The 13,526-nt window shown below is 53.2% G+C and overlaps 1 protein-coding gene across 2 annotated transcripts; it reads right to left on the bottom strand.

Moving 5' to 3' along the window:
- Positions 1-1,020: 1,020 nt before the first annotated feature.
- Positions 1,021-13,155, bottom strand: MS4A15 (membrane spanning 4-domains A15). Of its 2 annotated transcripts, XM_032151828.2 has the most exons (6): positions 12,931-13,155; positions 9,207-9,329; positions 5,521-5,577; positions 3,384-3,476; positions 2,918-3,031; positions 1,021-1,238 (listed from the first exon to the last, which is right to left on the bottom strand). In XM_032151828.2, the coding sequence occupies exons 1-6, from the start codon at positions 13,153-13,155 to the stop codon at positions 1,128-1,130; spliced, it is 723 nt and encodes a 240-aa protein (XP_032007719.1). In that variant the 3' UTR covers positions 1,021-1,127. The 2 variants fall into 2 exon arrangements, with proteins under 2 accessions (XP_032007719.1, XP_032007720.1); XM_032151829.2 differs by lacking the exon at positions 9,207-9,329.
- Between the last annotated feature and the right edge of the window lie 371 nt (positions 13,156-13,526).

The raw sequence follows: 13,526 nt of genomic DNA, 5'->3' as shown, positions 1-13,526 counted from the left end.
TGACAGTGGGACAGTTACCCAGGTGTTCTGAGAGATGTGGGATGACCCTTGGAAGCTCCTGAGGTTAAAAAGAAAAAGTCATTGCAACAGGACCAGCTCAAAATTTAAGCCACATGGTTTATTTCCTCCTGTGGTGTGGATGAGACAAGCTATCTCATCTACCAGGGCTGGTGAACACCAGGCTGACAGTGTCTCCTTATCCCCTGGAAACAAAGCCCAGGTCCTGTGGTAACCTTCTGTGGTAGCCTTGTCCTTGGGCTATGGGGGTGGGGAAGGGAGTGCTGAGAGGCACAGGGAGGTCCCAAACTGCCACTGCTGTGCCCCTGGCCATGCTGACTATGGTGGCGCCTTAGGAGTGGGCTGGCGTCAGCTCTCCCCTGCAACCTCCCCTCCCTTGGGAAATGGTGGGGGCGGGGGGCAGGGCAAATGCTGACTTCATATTACAGACAAGGAAAATGAGGGTTTCCAGGAAGCAGGGGGACAATGCCTGGCCTAGACCCAGGACTTCAGGGAGCCTGGGGAGCTGGAAGGGCCTGATGAACCTTATCTGGTTCAACACTCTAGTTTCCAAATGGGAAACCTGAGGTCCACGGATGTGGCAACAGATGACAAAGGACAGAGCTGACCTTGGGGCCAGGAGACCTGCCGCCAGGCCACTGCCCTGCTGTGAGGCCTTGGCCTGGTATCGGCACCTCTGTGGAATGCCAGAGTCAGACTCTTCCATTCTGGAGGATTCCGGGCTCTCTGACCTTCCCAAGGCCTGAATGACCTTCCCGAGGCCTGAGGGTCAGGGCAGGCCTCGAACCTGAGTCTCCAGTGAGGCCAGAAATGAGCAGAGAAATGCTTAGATGCACAAGGTGGGTGTCCCTGGAAGGGTGACGGGGCTCGGGGAGCTGAAGGACACACACCCCTGACGTCAGCCTGGTGTCTTTTAGAAAGAAACCACTGGGGAAAGTGTGGGAGAGACGTCCCTGGGCACGCTTCACTCAGATGCCGGAGCATGTGTGGATGTGGTGAGGGAGGGCAGCTGGGATGGGGCCGGCCCCTGATGAACAAGGTGGGGGTGGGGAGAGGCTAAGCCCAGGGGGAAAAGGCTGGACTCCACCCGCAGGTGCCACATCTGCTACTCAGACGACTCCTTGGGCATATGCCACATTGTCATAGGCAGGGGGTGGAGAGGCTGCCGGGCTGGGGATGTTGAAATCTGCGGTGAAGGCGTTTGGCAGGAAGATCACAGGCTGCAAAGAAAACAGCACTGAGCATCCTGGAGGACGCTGGAGCTTCAGGGTAGTGTCGCAATAGTGCCCCCTTGTGGGTAATCTGAGAACAGCGCCCTGGTACTGAATTCCGCAAGTCTGAATCGCATGCTCAGGGCTCTCTGTGCAACCAATATTTCAAACAACATTTACTGGGGCCAACTATGATCCAGGCATTGGGAGTACAGCAGTGAACAAAACAGACAAAAGTCCCATTTCTCCAGGCGCTAATATTCTGCTGTTAGCTGTTCGCTAACATTCTGCTGTTCTTGTTCTTTTCTTTTTTCTTTTTTTTTTTGAGATGGAGTTTCGCTCTTGTTGCCCAGGCTGGAGTGCAATGGCGTGATGTCGGCTCACTGCAACCTCCGCCTCCTGGGCTCAAGCTATTCTCCTGCCTCAGCCTCCCGAGTAGCTGGGATTACAGGCGCCTGCCACCACGCCCAGGTAATTTTTTGTATTTTTAGTAGAGACAGGGTTTCATCATGTTGGCCAGGCTGGTCTTGAACTCCTGACCTCAGGTGATCCGCCCGCCTCGGCCTCCCAAAGTGCTGGGATTACAGGCATGAGCCACCGCGCCTGGCTCTGCTGTTCTTTCTCTCCGACTGCCCTGGCCTGGTTCAGGACTTCGCTCTCTCTTGCCTGCACCATGGCACCAGCCTCCTTGCAGCTTCCTGACCTCCAGCCCCTGCTTGTCCACCCTCTCCACCTTCTGGCACTGGACAAATCCTCTTGACTGATTTCCCTGAACCAGCTCACTCCCCTGCTCAGACCTTCAATCCCCTCACCCTCAATGCATCCCATTGTGCACCTGCCAAGGGCACCCCACCCTGTGGCCTGCATTTGCCTGCCCAAGGCAGCCTTTGCTCCAACTGGTTCCCCTGCCTTGAACACTCACTCCGGCCCCTTTCTGTCATCACTGTCCTCCATTGTTTTTTTGGAAATCAAAGCTTAATTTCCAACGGCATTATGCTGCCCTCCCTGATGCCCCCGTCTCCCATGTGGCCTGGGAACTCCAAAAAGTCCCACTCCTCTGGGTGCAGCACTGCCCCCATGCCCCGAGCCCCAGCCTTCCATTCTGCAAGGCTCCCTGCGGGGCTGCACAGAGCAGTGGCCCTGTGGGTGCTGGTGCACCCAGTGCCACGGGGAGAGCAGTCCTGTCTTCACTGACCTGCGAAGATGTCTTTGGTTTTGTTTTGGTTTTAGAGACAGCCTCGCTCTGTCACCCAGGCTGAAGGGCAGTGGTGTGATCATAGCTCACTGCAGCCTCAACCTCCTGGGCTCAAGCCATCCTCCTGCCTCAGCCTCCCAACTAGCTAGGAGTACAGGCACGTACCATCACACCTGGCTAATTAAAAATACATTTTTTTTTTGTAGCGATAGGATCTTTTTATGTTGCCCAGGCTTGTCTCAAACTCCAGGGCTCAAGAGATCCTCCCATCTCATTTTTCAAAGTGCTGGGGTTAAGGGCATGAGTCACCATGCCCAGCCCAAAGACTCCTTTGGGCCCCCTGACATGGGTGGGACACCCCTCCTAGCGCTGTCTCTTCTTATTGCTTCGCAGAGTGCAGAGGGAGGGGCTGGAGTCAGAGTGGGCTCCCAGACAACTGCCTTCCACAGAGGCTCAGCTCAGGTTTAGTGGACGTGGGGGTGGGGGTACTCACTGCACTGGCCTGGGCATGGGTGGCTTGGCACCCGAAGTGAGTGGCAATGACTGCGATGAAGAACTCCAGGATGGTGAAGATAGTAAGCACAGCCAGATAGCCCCTGTCCACATCCTGGGGACCAAAACCCACAGAAAGGTGAGCCCAGAGTTCTAGAGTAAGGGGGTCCCCCGAGTGAGAACCACTTGCCCAAGGTCACACAGCTAGTTGGGAGCAGAGCTGTGACTGGAGCCAGTCCCCCTGCCGCCAGTCCTGCACCCTCCCCTTCACCCTGCAGGCTGCCTCCTTGCTCCTTCTGATGCCTATCTTGGGGAAGGCTCAGAGGATCCATGGATTCATGGGGTCTATAGGGACTGGCAGGCCCTGCCAACGTCCTGGCACTGCAAACTCTCACCTCCCTGCCCTCCTGGATATGGCTGCATCATTTTCCAAGTTTTCCCACCCCGAGGGCCATCTGACAACGCACCCAGTTAGTAATACCAAAATCCATGAGCAGAATGGCTGTCCCAGCAAAGGCCGCCACGACGCTGAGGATGTTGGTGCCCAGGCTGCTCCTCACCTGCAGAGAGCAGAGAGACAGGAGCAGAGGGAAGAGGCAAAGAGAAGGAGAAAAGGCAGGGGCTGTGGCTCTGCTGCCCAGCCCCCAGCACGCTGCCTCCCACAGCCAAGGAGGCAGTGGCCGCACCACCCTGCACGCAGCTGTGTTCTAATTGACTGCTCCCCTTTTCTCTTCTCCTCCCCTGGGACCTCGGTCGGAGGTCTTGTTGTCTCTCTTTCCTTCTCTTGTCTTCTTGGAAGCTGCTAGGGAGAAGGGCACCACCTCCTTTACAGCCTCTCTGGGTGGAGTTTGCAGCCTCCAGCCTACCCCTTACTGTGGCTCCCTCAACCCCAGGCCCAGCACCTCTCAGGAGCAGCTGCAGCTGAGGCCTGCTCAGGGGCGTGGGTTGGGGGAAGCCCTTTGCTGTGGACACTGAGGCCTGGTTGGGAGAGGGTTGAGTTCATTTCCATGAGGTCCCAGGAAGCAGCTGGCGGAGTGAGGCACTGCAGACACTGGTGGGGCACCAGGCAGGGGAGACAGGAGAGGCAGGAGCTGAAGGTCTGAAGTCTGGGTGGGCTGAGAGGCCTAGGACTCCAGGGTCTGAAGAGCGTGCAGGGCAAGTGACTCCCGGGGTGGTCCAGGCAGCCACCCAGGCATCACCATCCCCTTGCAGCCAGAACCTGACGGTCTCGTGACCCATAGCTGGAGCCTTCTGGTTAAACTGCCCCAAGGGGAAACATTCATGGGTGGGCTGGGGACTCTAGGACCTCTTCAGGTTTAAAGACCCCTGATTCTTCTTTTTAAATGGCAATCAGGAGGTCATTGAGATCAGAAGAACCTCACAAGAAATCCATTAATTGATTAATTAAGCCAAAAGCCTTTATTGAGCACCTACTGCCTGCCAGGCACTATGCAAAGTGCTGTGAGTCCAGCAGAGAGTAAGTCAGGTCTTGTCCTCCTGGAGCTCATGGCCTGGGGGACACTGGGTTTGGTCCAGAGAGTCCTCTCTTCTAGTCCTGCCCCTCCACAACCCATTCTCTGCCCAGCACCTGGGATACCTCTCAAATATGGAAACAGGGCAAGGAATCCCCTGCTGAAGCCTCCGTGGCCTCTCATTGTCCTTAAAACAAATCCTGAACTTGGCATTTAGGCTCTGAGTCACCGCCCCAGCCTCTCCCTCTCAGCCCGCCCCTTGCCTGTGATGGTCCGGCACTCTGGTCCCCCGTCCAGCCATGGCGTTTCCCGACCGGGCTCTTCCATGGTTGTTGCCCTCTGAACTGTGAAGACTCGGTTTCGTGACCCCTGCTCAGGGACTCCAGACCGTCCCAGCTGAGCTTAGAATGACTCACATTATCCTGCCTGCTTCCTTTCAGCACTTCTCATGCTTGGCAACTATCTTTGTTAGTTTGCTTTACGGGTGTCTTACAAGGCACCAGAAGGTAAGTGCCATGACCTTCACTGCTGTGTTCATGACCTTCGCCGCCGTGTTCATGATCTTCATTGCCGTGTTCTCTGAGCCTGACATAAAGCTCACGCCCTCCTGTTCAAAGCCTCCATCGCCTCCCAGTGCCTGCAGAAGGCACCAAGCCTTCCACGATCCAGCCCCATCATGGGATTAAATCTCCTTATCTAACTTCTTTCCACTTTCCTTCTCCTACCTTTGCCTTCGTTGGACGGAGCCAGGCGTGGTTTCAGTGGCGACCCTGCCCACACTCCTCCGTGCATTCTCCAGCTTTCCCTGTGGCATTTCTAAGTCCTCTCTGCTCACCAAGGCCCAGCAGGACTCTTACAGGAGATCTTCTAGCATCTTTCCTTTCTCGGAATGACCACGAGCATTTTATCCATGGACCTCACTTTCCACCCTGGTTTGTGTATTGAAAGAGTATCCCTGTCTTCTTCTCCTGGACATGCGTCTGGTCTGCCTGGGTGGTGTCCCTCCCCTGCCACTTTGCAGGTCCCCCGAAGTGCTGGGGAATGAGCTGAAGGAGTGGATGGGAGGGGCAGGGTAGAGTAAGATTTAGCTGTGGCCTCATCCCCACCCCTGGGTCCCCCTGTTCACACTCACCAGGCAGCTGGCGTGGTTCTTCTCGGCTGCCACTGAGAGGGATCCGGAGATGATGAACTGTATGGGGAGAGGGGACCCAGTGAGGCCTCAGCCAGGACCCTGGGCAGGGCACACCCTGCTTGGGATCTGTCAAGAGGTGCCAGGGAGAGACAACAGCCTCCTGATGCCACTTTCTCTGCCAGGCAGGCACCTTGGGGTCTCTCAGTAGGGGTGTCCCCTGTCCAGAGAACTAGGGCTGTGGCTTACAAGGTGAGTGTTTTCATTGACATCATATCATCAGGGCCTCGTGGGGAAGGCATTGTTCCTTCAAACATTCACTCATCAAACATTTACTGAGTGAGGCTGAATGTGGTAGCTCATGCCTGTAATCACAGAAGTTTGGGAGGCTGAGGCAGGAGGATCACTTGAAGTCAAGAGTTCAAGACCAGCCTGGCCAACATGGTGAAATTCCAGTCTCTACTAAAAATACAAAAATGAGCTGGGCATAGTGGTGTGCACCTGTAATCCCAGCTACTCGGGAGGCTAAGGAGCAAGAAGCACTTGAATCTGGGAGGCAGAAGTTGCAGTGAGCCAAGATAGTGCCACTGCACTCCAGCCTGGGGGACAGAGTGAGACTCTGTCTCAAAACAAAAAAAAAACCAAACATTTTCTGAGTGGCAGTTATGTGCCAGGAACATAACAGAGTTGAATAAGGCAGACCAGATCTCTGCCCTCAAGGAGCTTATATTCTTTTTTTTTTTTTTTAAGACACAGCTTGCTCTGTCACCCAGGCTGGAGTGCAGTGGCATGATCTCGGCTCACTGCAACCTCCGCCTCCTGGGTTCAAGCGATTCTCCTGCCCCAGCCTCCCAAGCAGCTGGGACTACAGACGCCCGCCACCACACCCGGCTAATTTTAGTATTTTTAGTAGAGACGGGGTTTCACCATATTGGTCAGGCTGGTCTTGAACTCCTGACCTCGTGATCCACCTGCTTCAGTCTCCCAAAGTGCTGGGATTACAGGCATGAGCCACCATGCCCGGCCAGATCTTATATTCTAATTGGGGAAGACTGACACTTAGCAAACAGTGAAGAAAAGTACAGACAGTGGTGCTAAGAGCTGTGATGAAGTCATAGCGGTCACCGGGGCTACTTGAGGTTGGGTGGGCGTCAGGGTTGTCTCTGTGAGCTGGGATGACTACAGCCGGGCACAAAGCTGCCCATAAGGATAGCCCAGGGACCTGCATCATGGCATCTATGTACTTGGCAGTCGCCTGACACACTGAGGTGGGGCTGGCCCTGCGTCTGCTGAGCTGAGAGGATGGGGCTGAGCAGCGCTGCGCCACTCTGGGCCTGCAGCTTAGCAGGTCTGCAATTTGCAGGGGGCACTCAGCTGCCATGCTGGGGAGACCACAGGGTCAGCGGTGGGTGGAGGAGGCCCTGGGGTGACATGGAAACAGAGGACCAGGAAGGAGTCACTACAGGTCTCAAGCAGGTGTAGCTCAGCGTGGTGGCCATGGGGGTGGGAAGAAGGGGACACACTCAGGCTATGCTCTGGAGGGCGAGCCGGAGAGACCGGCTGCTGGGGTGGATGCGCAGCAGGGAAAGAAGACTCTAGGACAACTCTTGGGATGTGTTTAGCCTTGGCAGTTGGGTAGCTGGAGGTGCCATCTGCTGAGATGAGGAGGTGATAGGAGGGATGGGGTTGGGGACAAGCCTATGGCAGGAATCAAGAGTTTCATTTTGATATACTGAGTTGCCTCTTCAACATCAAGCGGAGTTGTCGAGAGGGCAGCTGGGTTTAGAATCTGGCTCTCTGGGCTGGAGACAGGCATAATGTCTTATTGATGAGAAAGTCAAGCCCCAGAGACAGGCAGCGACTTGCCCAGGTTCACACAGAGAAGGAGGCCTGGCTGCACCCCGACGCCGGCTGACTGCCTCTTTCCTTCTGTTCCAACTCATCCCCCATCCTGGAATTCTGGGAATTTTCAACTAAGGACTCCTTTGAGCCTCCAAGAAAAGCTATGAGCCTGCTTTCTAGAAAAATGCACATAATACCCCTGTACTTTCAGGGGTCCCCAGACGTCAGCGATGTGAAGATCCAACACAATGATTAAATGTTGGAGCTCACACGTGTCCTGCCAGGATCTCCTGACCCTGATGTCTCCTGAGATTGAAAATCAAGTTTTTGCTTTTGTTCCTTCCCCCATGTTTGAAGCTTTACTGGGCATATTTGTGATAAAGTCTGGCAGGAGGGGGCTTAGAGGGGAAAGTGACCCCTTTGTTTCTTCCTGTTGTGATTTCTCCCCATGGGTTCTCCCGATTGCAAAATTTTCCTCCACCTTCAGGTCAGGGGGACCATTCAAAGGGCCAGAGCTTGTCCCCAAGCATGGCAAGGTGACCATCCTGATCTGGTTGTGATGTGTCAGCCGCTTTGTCCTCCCTGAACCCCATTCTGGTGGATTTTGCGCTCTTGCTGGAGGCAGCCTGGGCAGGGGAAGAAAGTCACTGTGCCTCGGTTCTGGAACCAGCACTCACGCAATGGAGACCCCTTTTATGCAAATCTCTGTCTTTCTCTCGAAAAAGGGAATCGCTCAACAGTCACCATCTGGTGCAGAATTTTAGGGTTAGTAATCCACTCACCATGCACCTTATCTCTTGATTTCCTCTGCAAACTATGGGGTAGGCAGGGCCAGATCTATGAGCCCAAGTTTTAGATGAGGAAGTTGAGTCTTGAGATTCAGCGACACGCCCCAGGGACTCCACCCTAACATGCGGTGGAGCTGAGATTCAGACCCCGTTGACCTGACCCTGAGGCCTGTGCTTCCTTGGGGTGGCTGGAGGCTCTGGTGATGTGTTGATGGGGGTGCAAACACCAGGGTTCACTGTATACACTCAAGTGCCCTTTAATGTTGGCAATGACAAGGACTCACCTGCCTGTTTTCCGGTAGGGGTGAGTGGCCAGTTTGGCCGGAAGGAGGTCAAAGGAATGGGCTTCAGAGCTGGTTGGACTCCCAGGGGACAGAGCTCCTGGAAGGCTGGGACCCAGCTCAGGGAGCTAGAGGGTTTCTGCAGGAGGGGTTTAGTTGTGGGGTGAGGCTTAGGATCTGGGCAGTGCAGGTGGTTTGCACCCAGCCCTGATGCCCTCCATCCCTTTTTTTTTTTTCCTTTTTGAGGTGGAGTCTTGCTCTGTCGCCCAGGCTGGAGTGCAGTGGCAAGATCTCAGCTCACTGCAACCTCCTCCTCCCGGGTTAAAGCAATTCACCTGCCTCAGCCTCCCAAGTAGCTGGGATTACAGGCATGTACCACCTTGCCCGCCTAATTTTTGTATTTTTAGTAGAGACGGGGTATCACCATGTTGGTCAGGCTGGCCTCCAACTACTGACCTCAAGTGATCTGCCCGCCTCGGCCTCCCAAAGTGCTGGGATTACAGGCATGAACCACCGTGCCCGGCCTTTCCCGTCCTTTTTGGCAGCTTCTCTGGCTGTTTGCTGGGAGCTTTTGATCCGCAGGAGTGGGGTCAGGCTCAAGTTTATGGTGAGGGTTTGGAGGGAGTTAGATTTAGACTCTAGCTCTTCTAGGAAGTGCCTCCAGGCCCCCACCTAGGACAGGCTGTGCCCAGGAGGATGGTGGGGATGGGCGCGTGGGGGAGAGTTGAGCCTGGGCAGCATCCCCCCTACCCTCCCACTCCATGGCCCCGGCACTCACGCAGGCTCCTCCCCAGAAGGGGACACCGCCCTCGATGAAGAAGATGCCCACGTGGCCGCGGCGAACCAAGAGCAGCACGCTGCCAAAGCCCAGGTGGATGAGGCCGATGAGGATCTGCACCGTCTGCGGGAAGCCCGGAGGCTCAGTGCTGCGGGCCCTGTTCCACACCGCCCCCTGCCGGCCCCGCCCTCCTCTAGCTTGTTGGCGACTGGGAAACTCAGACTCTGTTCTTTAGAGGCGACATTATTACAGAAACCAATAGAGACACTTTTAAGGAGAAAGCTAGTTCCCCGCAGCCTACGGGACCCACAAAGCACAGCTCTCAGCCATCCTGCCTCCTGCTTTCTGCTCTGATCCATGGATCTCAAGCATCGCTGTGTCCCTACCTGGCTTTCTCAGGACTCGGTTCAATGGCCCAACATTCCCTGCACCGCATGCCTCACCTTGCCCTCCCTCATCCCGTACCACCCTGTCAATCTGCAGCGAGCACCTTCTCCTAGAGCATCTTTCTATTTCAGTGTGCGTCACTGATCGTCCCAGCCCTGTGCAGCAGCTGCCTCTCAGCCTGCTGAAATCTCCAGTGGGATTTTTCTCTTTCTAAGAGTTGGTTTACCAGCACCCTACTAGTCTATGCCCAGAAGTGGGATGGTTTTCCCAAGTGTGAGCTTCTAGTAAGGTCTGCCACATAGCAGAAACATTGCAACGTTTTGGGTAACTATCGAATTCTGGAACTGAGTGGAAAGAGATGTTGAAGACCGCTGGAATCCAGCCCTGGGAGCCCAGGAGCCACTTCCGGCTCCGTGACTTTCACGGGGACTCCAGTGACCAGTACTTACCACTACCCAAACCAGCATGGTCCTTCTGTGGGCAGTTCTGATGGGGAACAACTAAAATTGTCATCTCAGCATCACATGGAATATATGTTTCTTTCTAACATGAGTGCCAAGTATTTGGATATTCATGGACATGAGCCCCTGAATCTTCAGCTTCTTTTTCTCTTCAGCTACATGGTCTTTCATCTTTTCAGTGTCCTCACAGGGCACAGCATGGCATGGCGTCCAAGGCGCCAGCGTTGCTCCCCTTCCTGGTAGATCTTTCCCCTGTGGATAGACCACCACAGCCACTGCCATTATGCCTTGGGAAACACCAGCTGCCGCTTATTGAATGCCTGTCTATGCTAAGCACTGTGCTGGGGGTTTTACAGATGTGGTCTCATTTAATCCTAATGAGAAGAGGTAGGTTATTACTATTATTATTATTGTTATTTTTGAGGAGCTTCGCTCTCGTTGCCCAGGCTGGAGTGCAATAGTGCGATCTTGGCTCGCTGCAACCTCTGCCTCCCAGGTTCAAGTGATTATCCTGCCTCAGCCTCCTGAGTAGTGGGGATTACAGGTGCCTGCCACCCTGCCTGGCTAATTTTTGTATTTTTGGTAGAGACGGGGTTTCACCATGTTGGCCAGGCTGGTCTCGAACTCCTGACCTCAGGTGATCCACCCACCTCGGCCTCCCAAAGTGCTGGGATTACAGGCGTGAGCCACCGTGCCCCGCCAGAGGTAGGTTACTATTATTCTAATTTTGGATATGAGGAAACTGAGGGTCAGAGATGTTCAGTAACTTGCCCGAAGTGTCCCAGCTATGAGGCAGCAGGCCAGCTAAGTCTGCAGTGGTATTCTTAGTGGGTGGCATTCCATAACTCTTATTTGTATTTTCCACTTTTTTGTGCTTTTCGGCAGTTTGTTTGTCTCATCAATTTTTTTTTTTTTTTTGGAAGGGTAGAGCACTGGTTCCCAGGGTCTGCTCTGAGGCTTCGGAATTCCAGCAATTGTTGACCCCCTCTTTGTCCACTGTCTCCATGGGCCACAAGTCAGTGGCTGTGTGGTTCTTGGTGTCTGTGCCCCCAGTCCAGTCCCCCCCCTGCACCAATGGATGTGGTGCAGCTATTAGGGTAGAATTCCAACATGTTTGAGCCAGAGGTCCTGGATGCCGCAAAGCAGAGGGGTGGAAGTAGAACTTTAGGGTCAGCCATCCCTAGTTTACAGGATGCCATTTATCAGCAGTGTGGCCTTAGGCAAATGACTTAGTCTTAAGAAACCTCAGTTTCCTAATCTGTCTAATAGGAACGATGATCCCCTTCTTACAAGGTGGTGGTGAGAATCTAGTGAGATGATGCATGCAAAGTCGCCGGCACAGTACGTGCACCTCTCAGAGATGCTTCATAAGCAAGAGCTGTCATCATCTTCACCTTCATCATCATCATCACCATTGCTTAATCTATGCTTTCATCTTCTACTTGGAGAAACTGAGGCCAATGAACATACTGAAGAATCTACATATATGTGTGTATAATTAAAATAGCAGGCGGCCATTAGCCTGTCTCCATAATTTGAGTTCCTACATAACAAACTGCAACCCAACCAGTACATAAACACACTGAAACCTAACCTAGGAGTAAATTTTTGTAACAGATAGCTGGGTTGCAGCTAATGACAAACAGCTTCAGCCAACTGATCAGACTATGCCCAAATAAGGCAAATGCCTCATGACGTGATGCCCAAATAAGGCAGACACCTAGCTGCAGCTGATCAGGAGATTTCTCTACTTCACTTCTGTGTTTGGCCTATAAGAGCTTGCTGCGCACACAGCTGGATGGAGCTCTCTGAACCTCTTCTGGTTTTGAGTGCTGCCAGATTCCTGAATTATTCTTAGCTCACATAAACTCTGTTAAATTTAATTTGTTTAAAGCTTTTCTTTTTCTTTTTTTTTTTGAGATGGGTTCTCACGCTGTTGTCCAGGCTGGAGTGCAGTGGCACGATCTCAGCTCACTGCAACCTCCGCCTCCTGAGTTCAAGCAATTCTCCTGCCTGGCCTCCCGAGTAGCTGGGACTACAGGCACACAGCTCCATGCCCAGCTAATTTTTGCATTTCTAGTAGAGATGGGGTTTCACCATGTTGGCCAGGATGGTCTTGATCTCCTGACTTCGTGATCCACCCACCTTGGCCTCCCAAAATGCTGGGATTACAGGTGTAAGCCACTGTGCCTGGCCTAAAGCTTTTCTTTTTAACACTACATGTATACACATACACGTGCAAATGTGTGTATGTATCTTTCTATCTCTACCTAATATTTTATGCCTTCAGTATTTTATTGAGACCAATAGCTCAAGGCCATCTGAGATTGAAATCCTTCATGCGCCTTCAGCTCTATCAGGGCTGACTTTCATCTACCACTTTCATTCCATCTCATCTCCCCCTTTCCTTTGTTCATTACATTCCAGCTATGTCAAGCTTTACCTCTTCCTTTAACAACCACACTCATTCCCAAGGCCTTTGCACTTGCTGTTCTCTCTACCTGGTGAACCCTCCCTCTCCAGCTCCTCCACCAGCTATTCCCTTGGCTGGCTTCAATCTAACAGCCAGGTTTGGGCTTAAAAGTCATCTCCCCAGAGAGAAGTTTCCATCTACCCTCGCTAGTATTCCCCTTAGCCCTAGTCATCATTTTCAACCTTGCTTTTCTCTTTGGAGGTTTCTGAGTCATTTGTTTACTGGTTTACTCTCTGTGAGCTTTATGCGGGAAGGGTGCTTGTCTACCTGGTGCATGGCTGAATCTTTGAGTCATTACTAAGTGTTTGTTAACTGCCTTCTCCCCCCTACAAAACATGCATGAATGTTCCGGTGCTGGGATACTCACTACCTGCCTCAGGTTGTGCAGAGAAGCTGTTCTTACCCCCAAAACTTTGGGCTCTCCTGTCAGGAATGTCTCCACAGGCCGCAAGTCAGGTGGCTGTGTGGCCCTTGGTATCTGTACCCCCAGCGGTGGCTCCTCAAACTGCATAATCCCTGGAGGTTGGCACATGGATGTGGGCGGAATGGCTGGAGGTGGGCAGAGGCCACTGGCATTGCTTGGCGGGATGACAACAAACACTCCACTGCTGGCGGGAGCTGCAGACATCGTGTTCAGAGAGCCTGGAAAACAAAGGCCTGGGAGATAATAATGGTAATGATGATTGTCACACATGTGCATAAAGCTTTTTAGCTGATAAGCAACGGGCCTACTTACCCTTGCTTACTGCAGCCCTGTGAGGATGGCCCCAAACGCTCTCATCAAAGCTGGGGAAGCTGAGACTAAGAGAAGCGAAAGATGTCTGAGGTCGAGGGCCTCTAGGTGGGGTAAGATTTGAATTCCAGTCTCTCTGGTTTCAAAGGGCCCTGCTCTTAATCTCTGAGCTATATTATGTGGAAAGCTCCTTTTGGAGGAGCGTATATTTAAATGCCCTTCTTTTCCCAGAAAGGGCAAGTGACTTACCTAAGGACACACAGCTA

Source organism: Hylobates moloch, unplaced genomic scaffold (assembly GCF_009828535.3).
Source record: "Hylobates moloch isolate HMO894 unplaced genomic scaffold, HMol_V3 SCAFFOLD_5, whole genome shotgun sequence".
In the NCBI taxonomy this organism is placed as follows: domain Eukaryota; kingdom Metazoa; phylum Chordata; class Mammalia; order Primates; family Hylobatidae; genus Hylobates; species Hylobates moloch.
Note: the sequence above shows the minus strand (reverse complement) of the source record. Positions and strands in the feature narration are given on the sequence as shown.

Excerpts from the sequence above, each read along its gene's own strand:
- MS4A15 (XM_032151828.2), bottom strand. The coding sequence starts at position 13,155 with ATGTCTGCAGCTCCCGCCAGCAGTGGAGTGTTTGTTGTCATCCCGCCA. Across the intron at positions 9,330-12,930 it reads GAGAGCCCAAAGTTTTGGGG|ACGGTGCAGATCCTCATCGG; the intron begins GTAAGAACAGCT and ends GGCTTCCCGCAG. Across the intron at positions 3,477-5,520 it reads AGAACCACGCCAGCTGCCTG|GTGAGGAGCAGCCTGGGCAC; the intron begins GTGAGTGTGAAC and ends TGCTCTCTGCAG.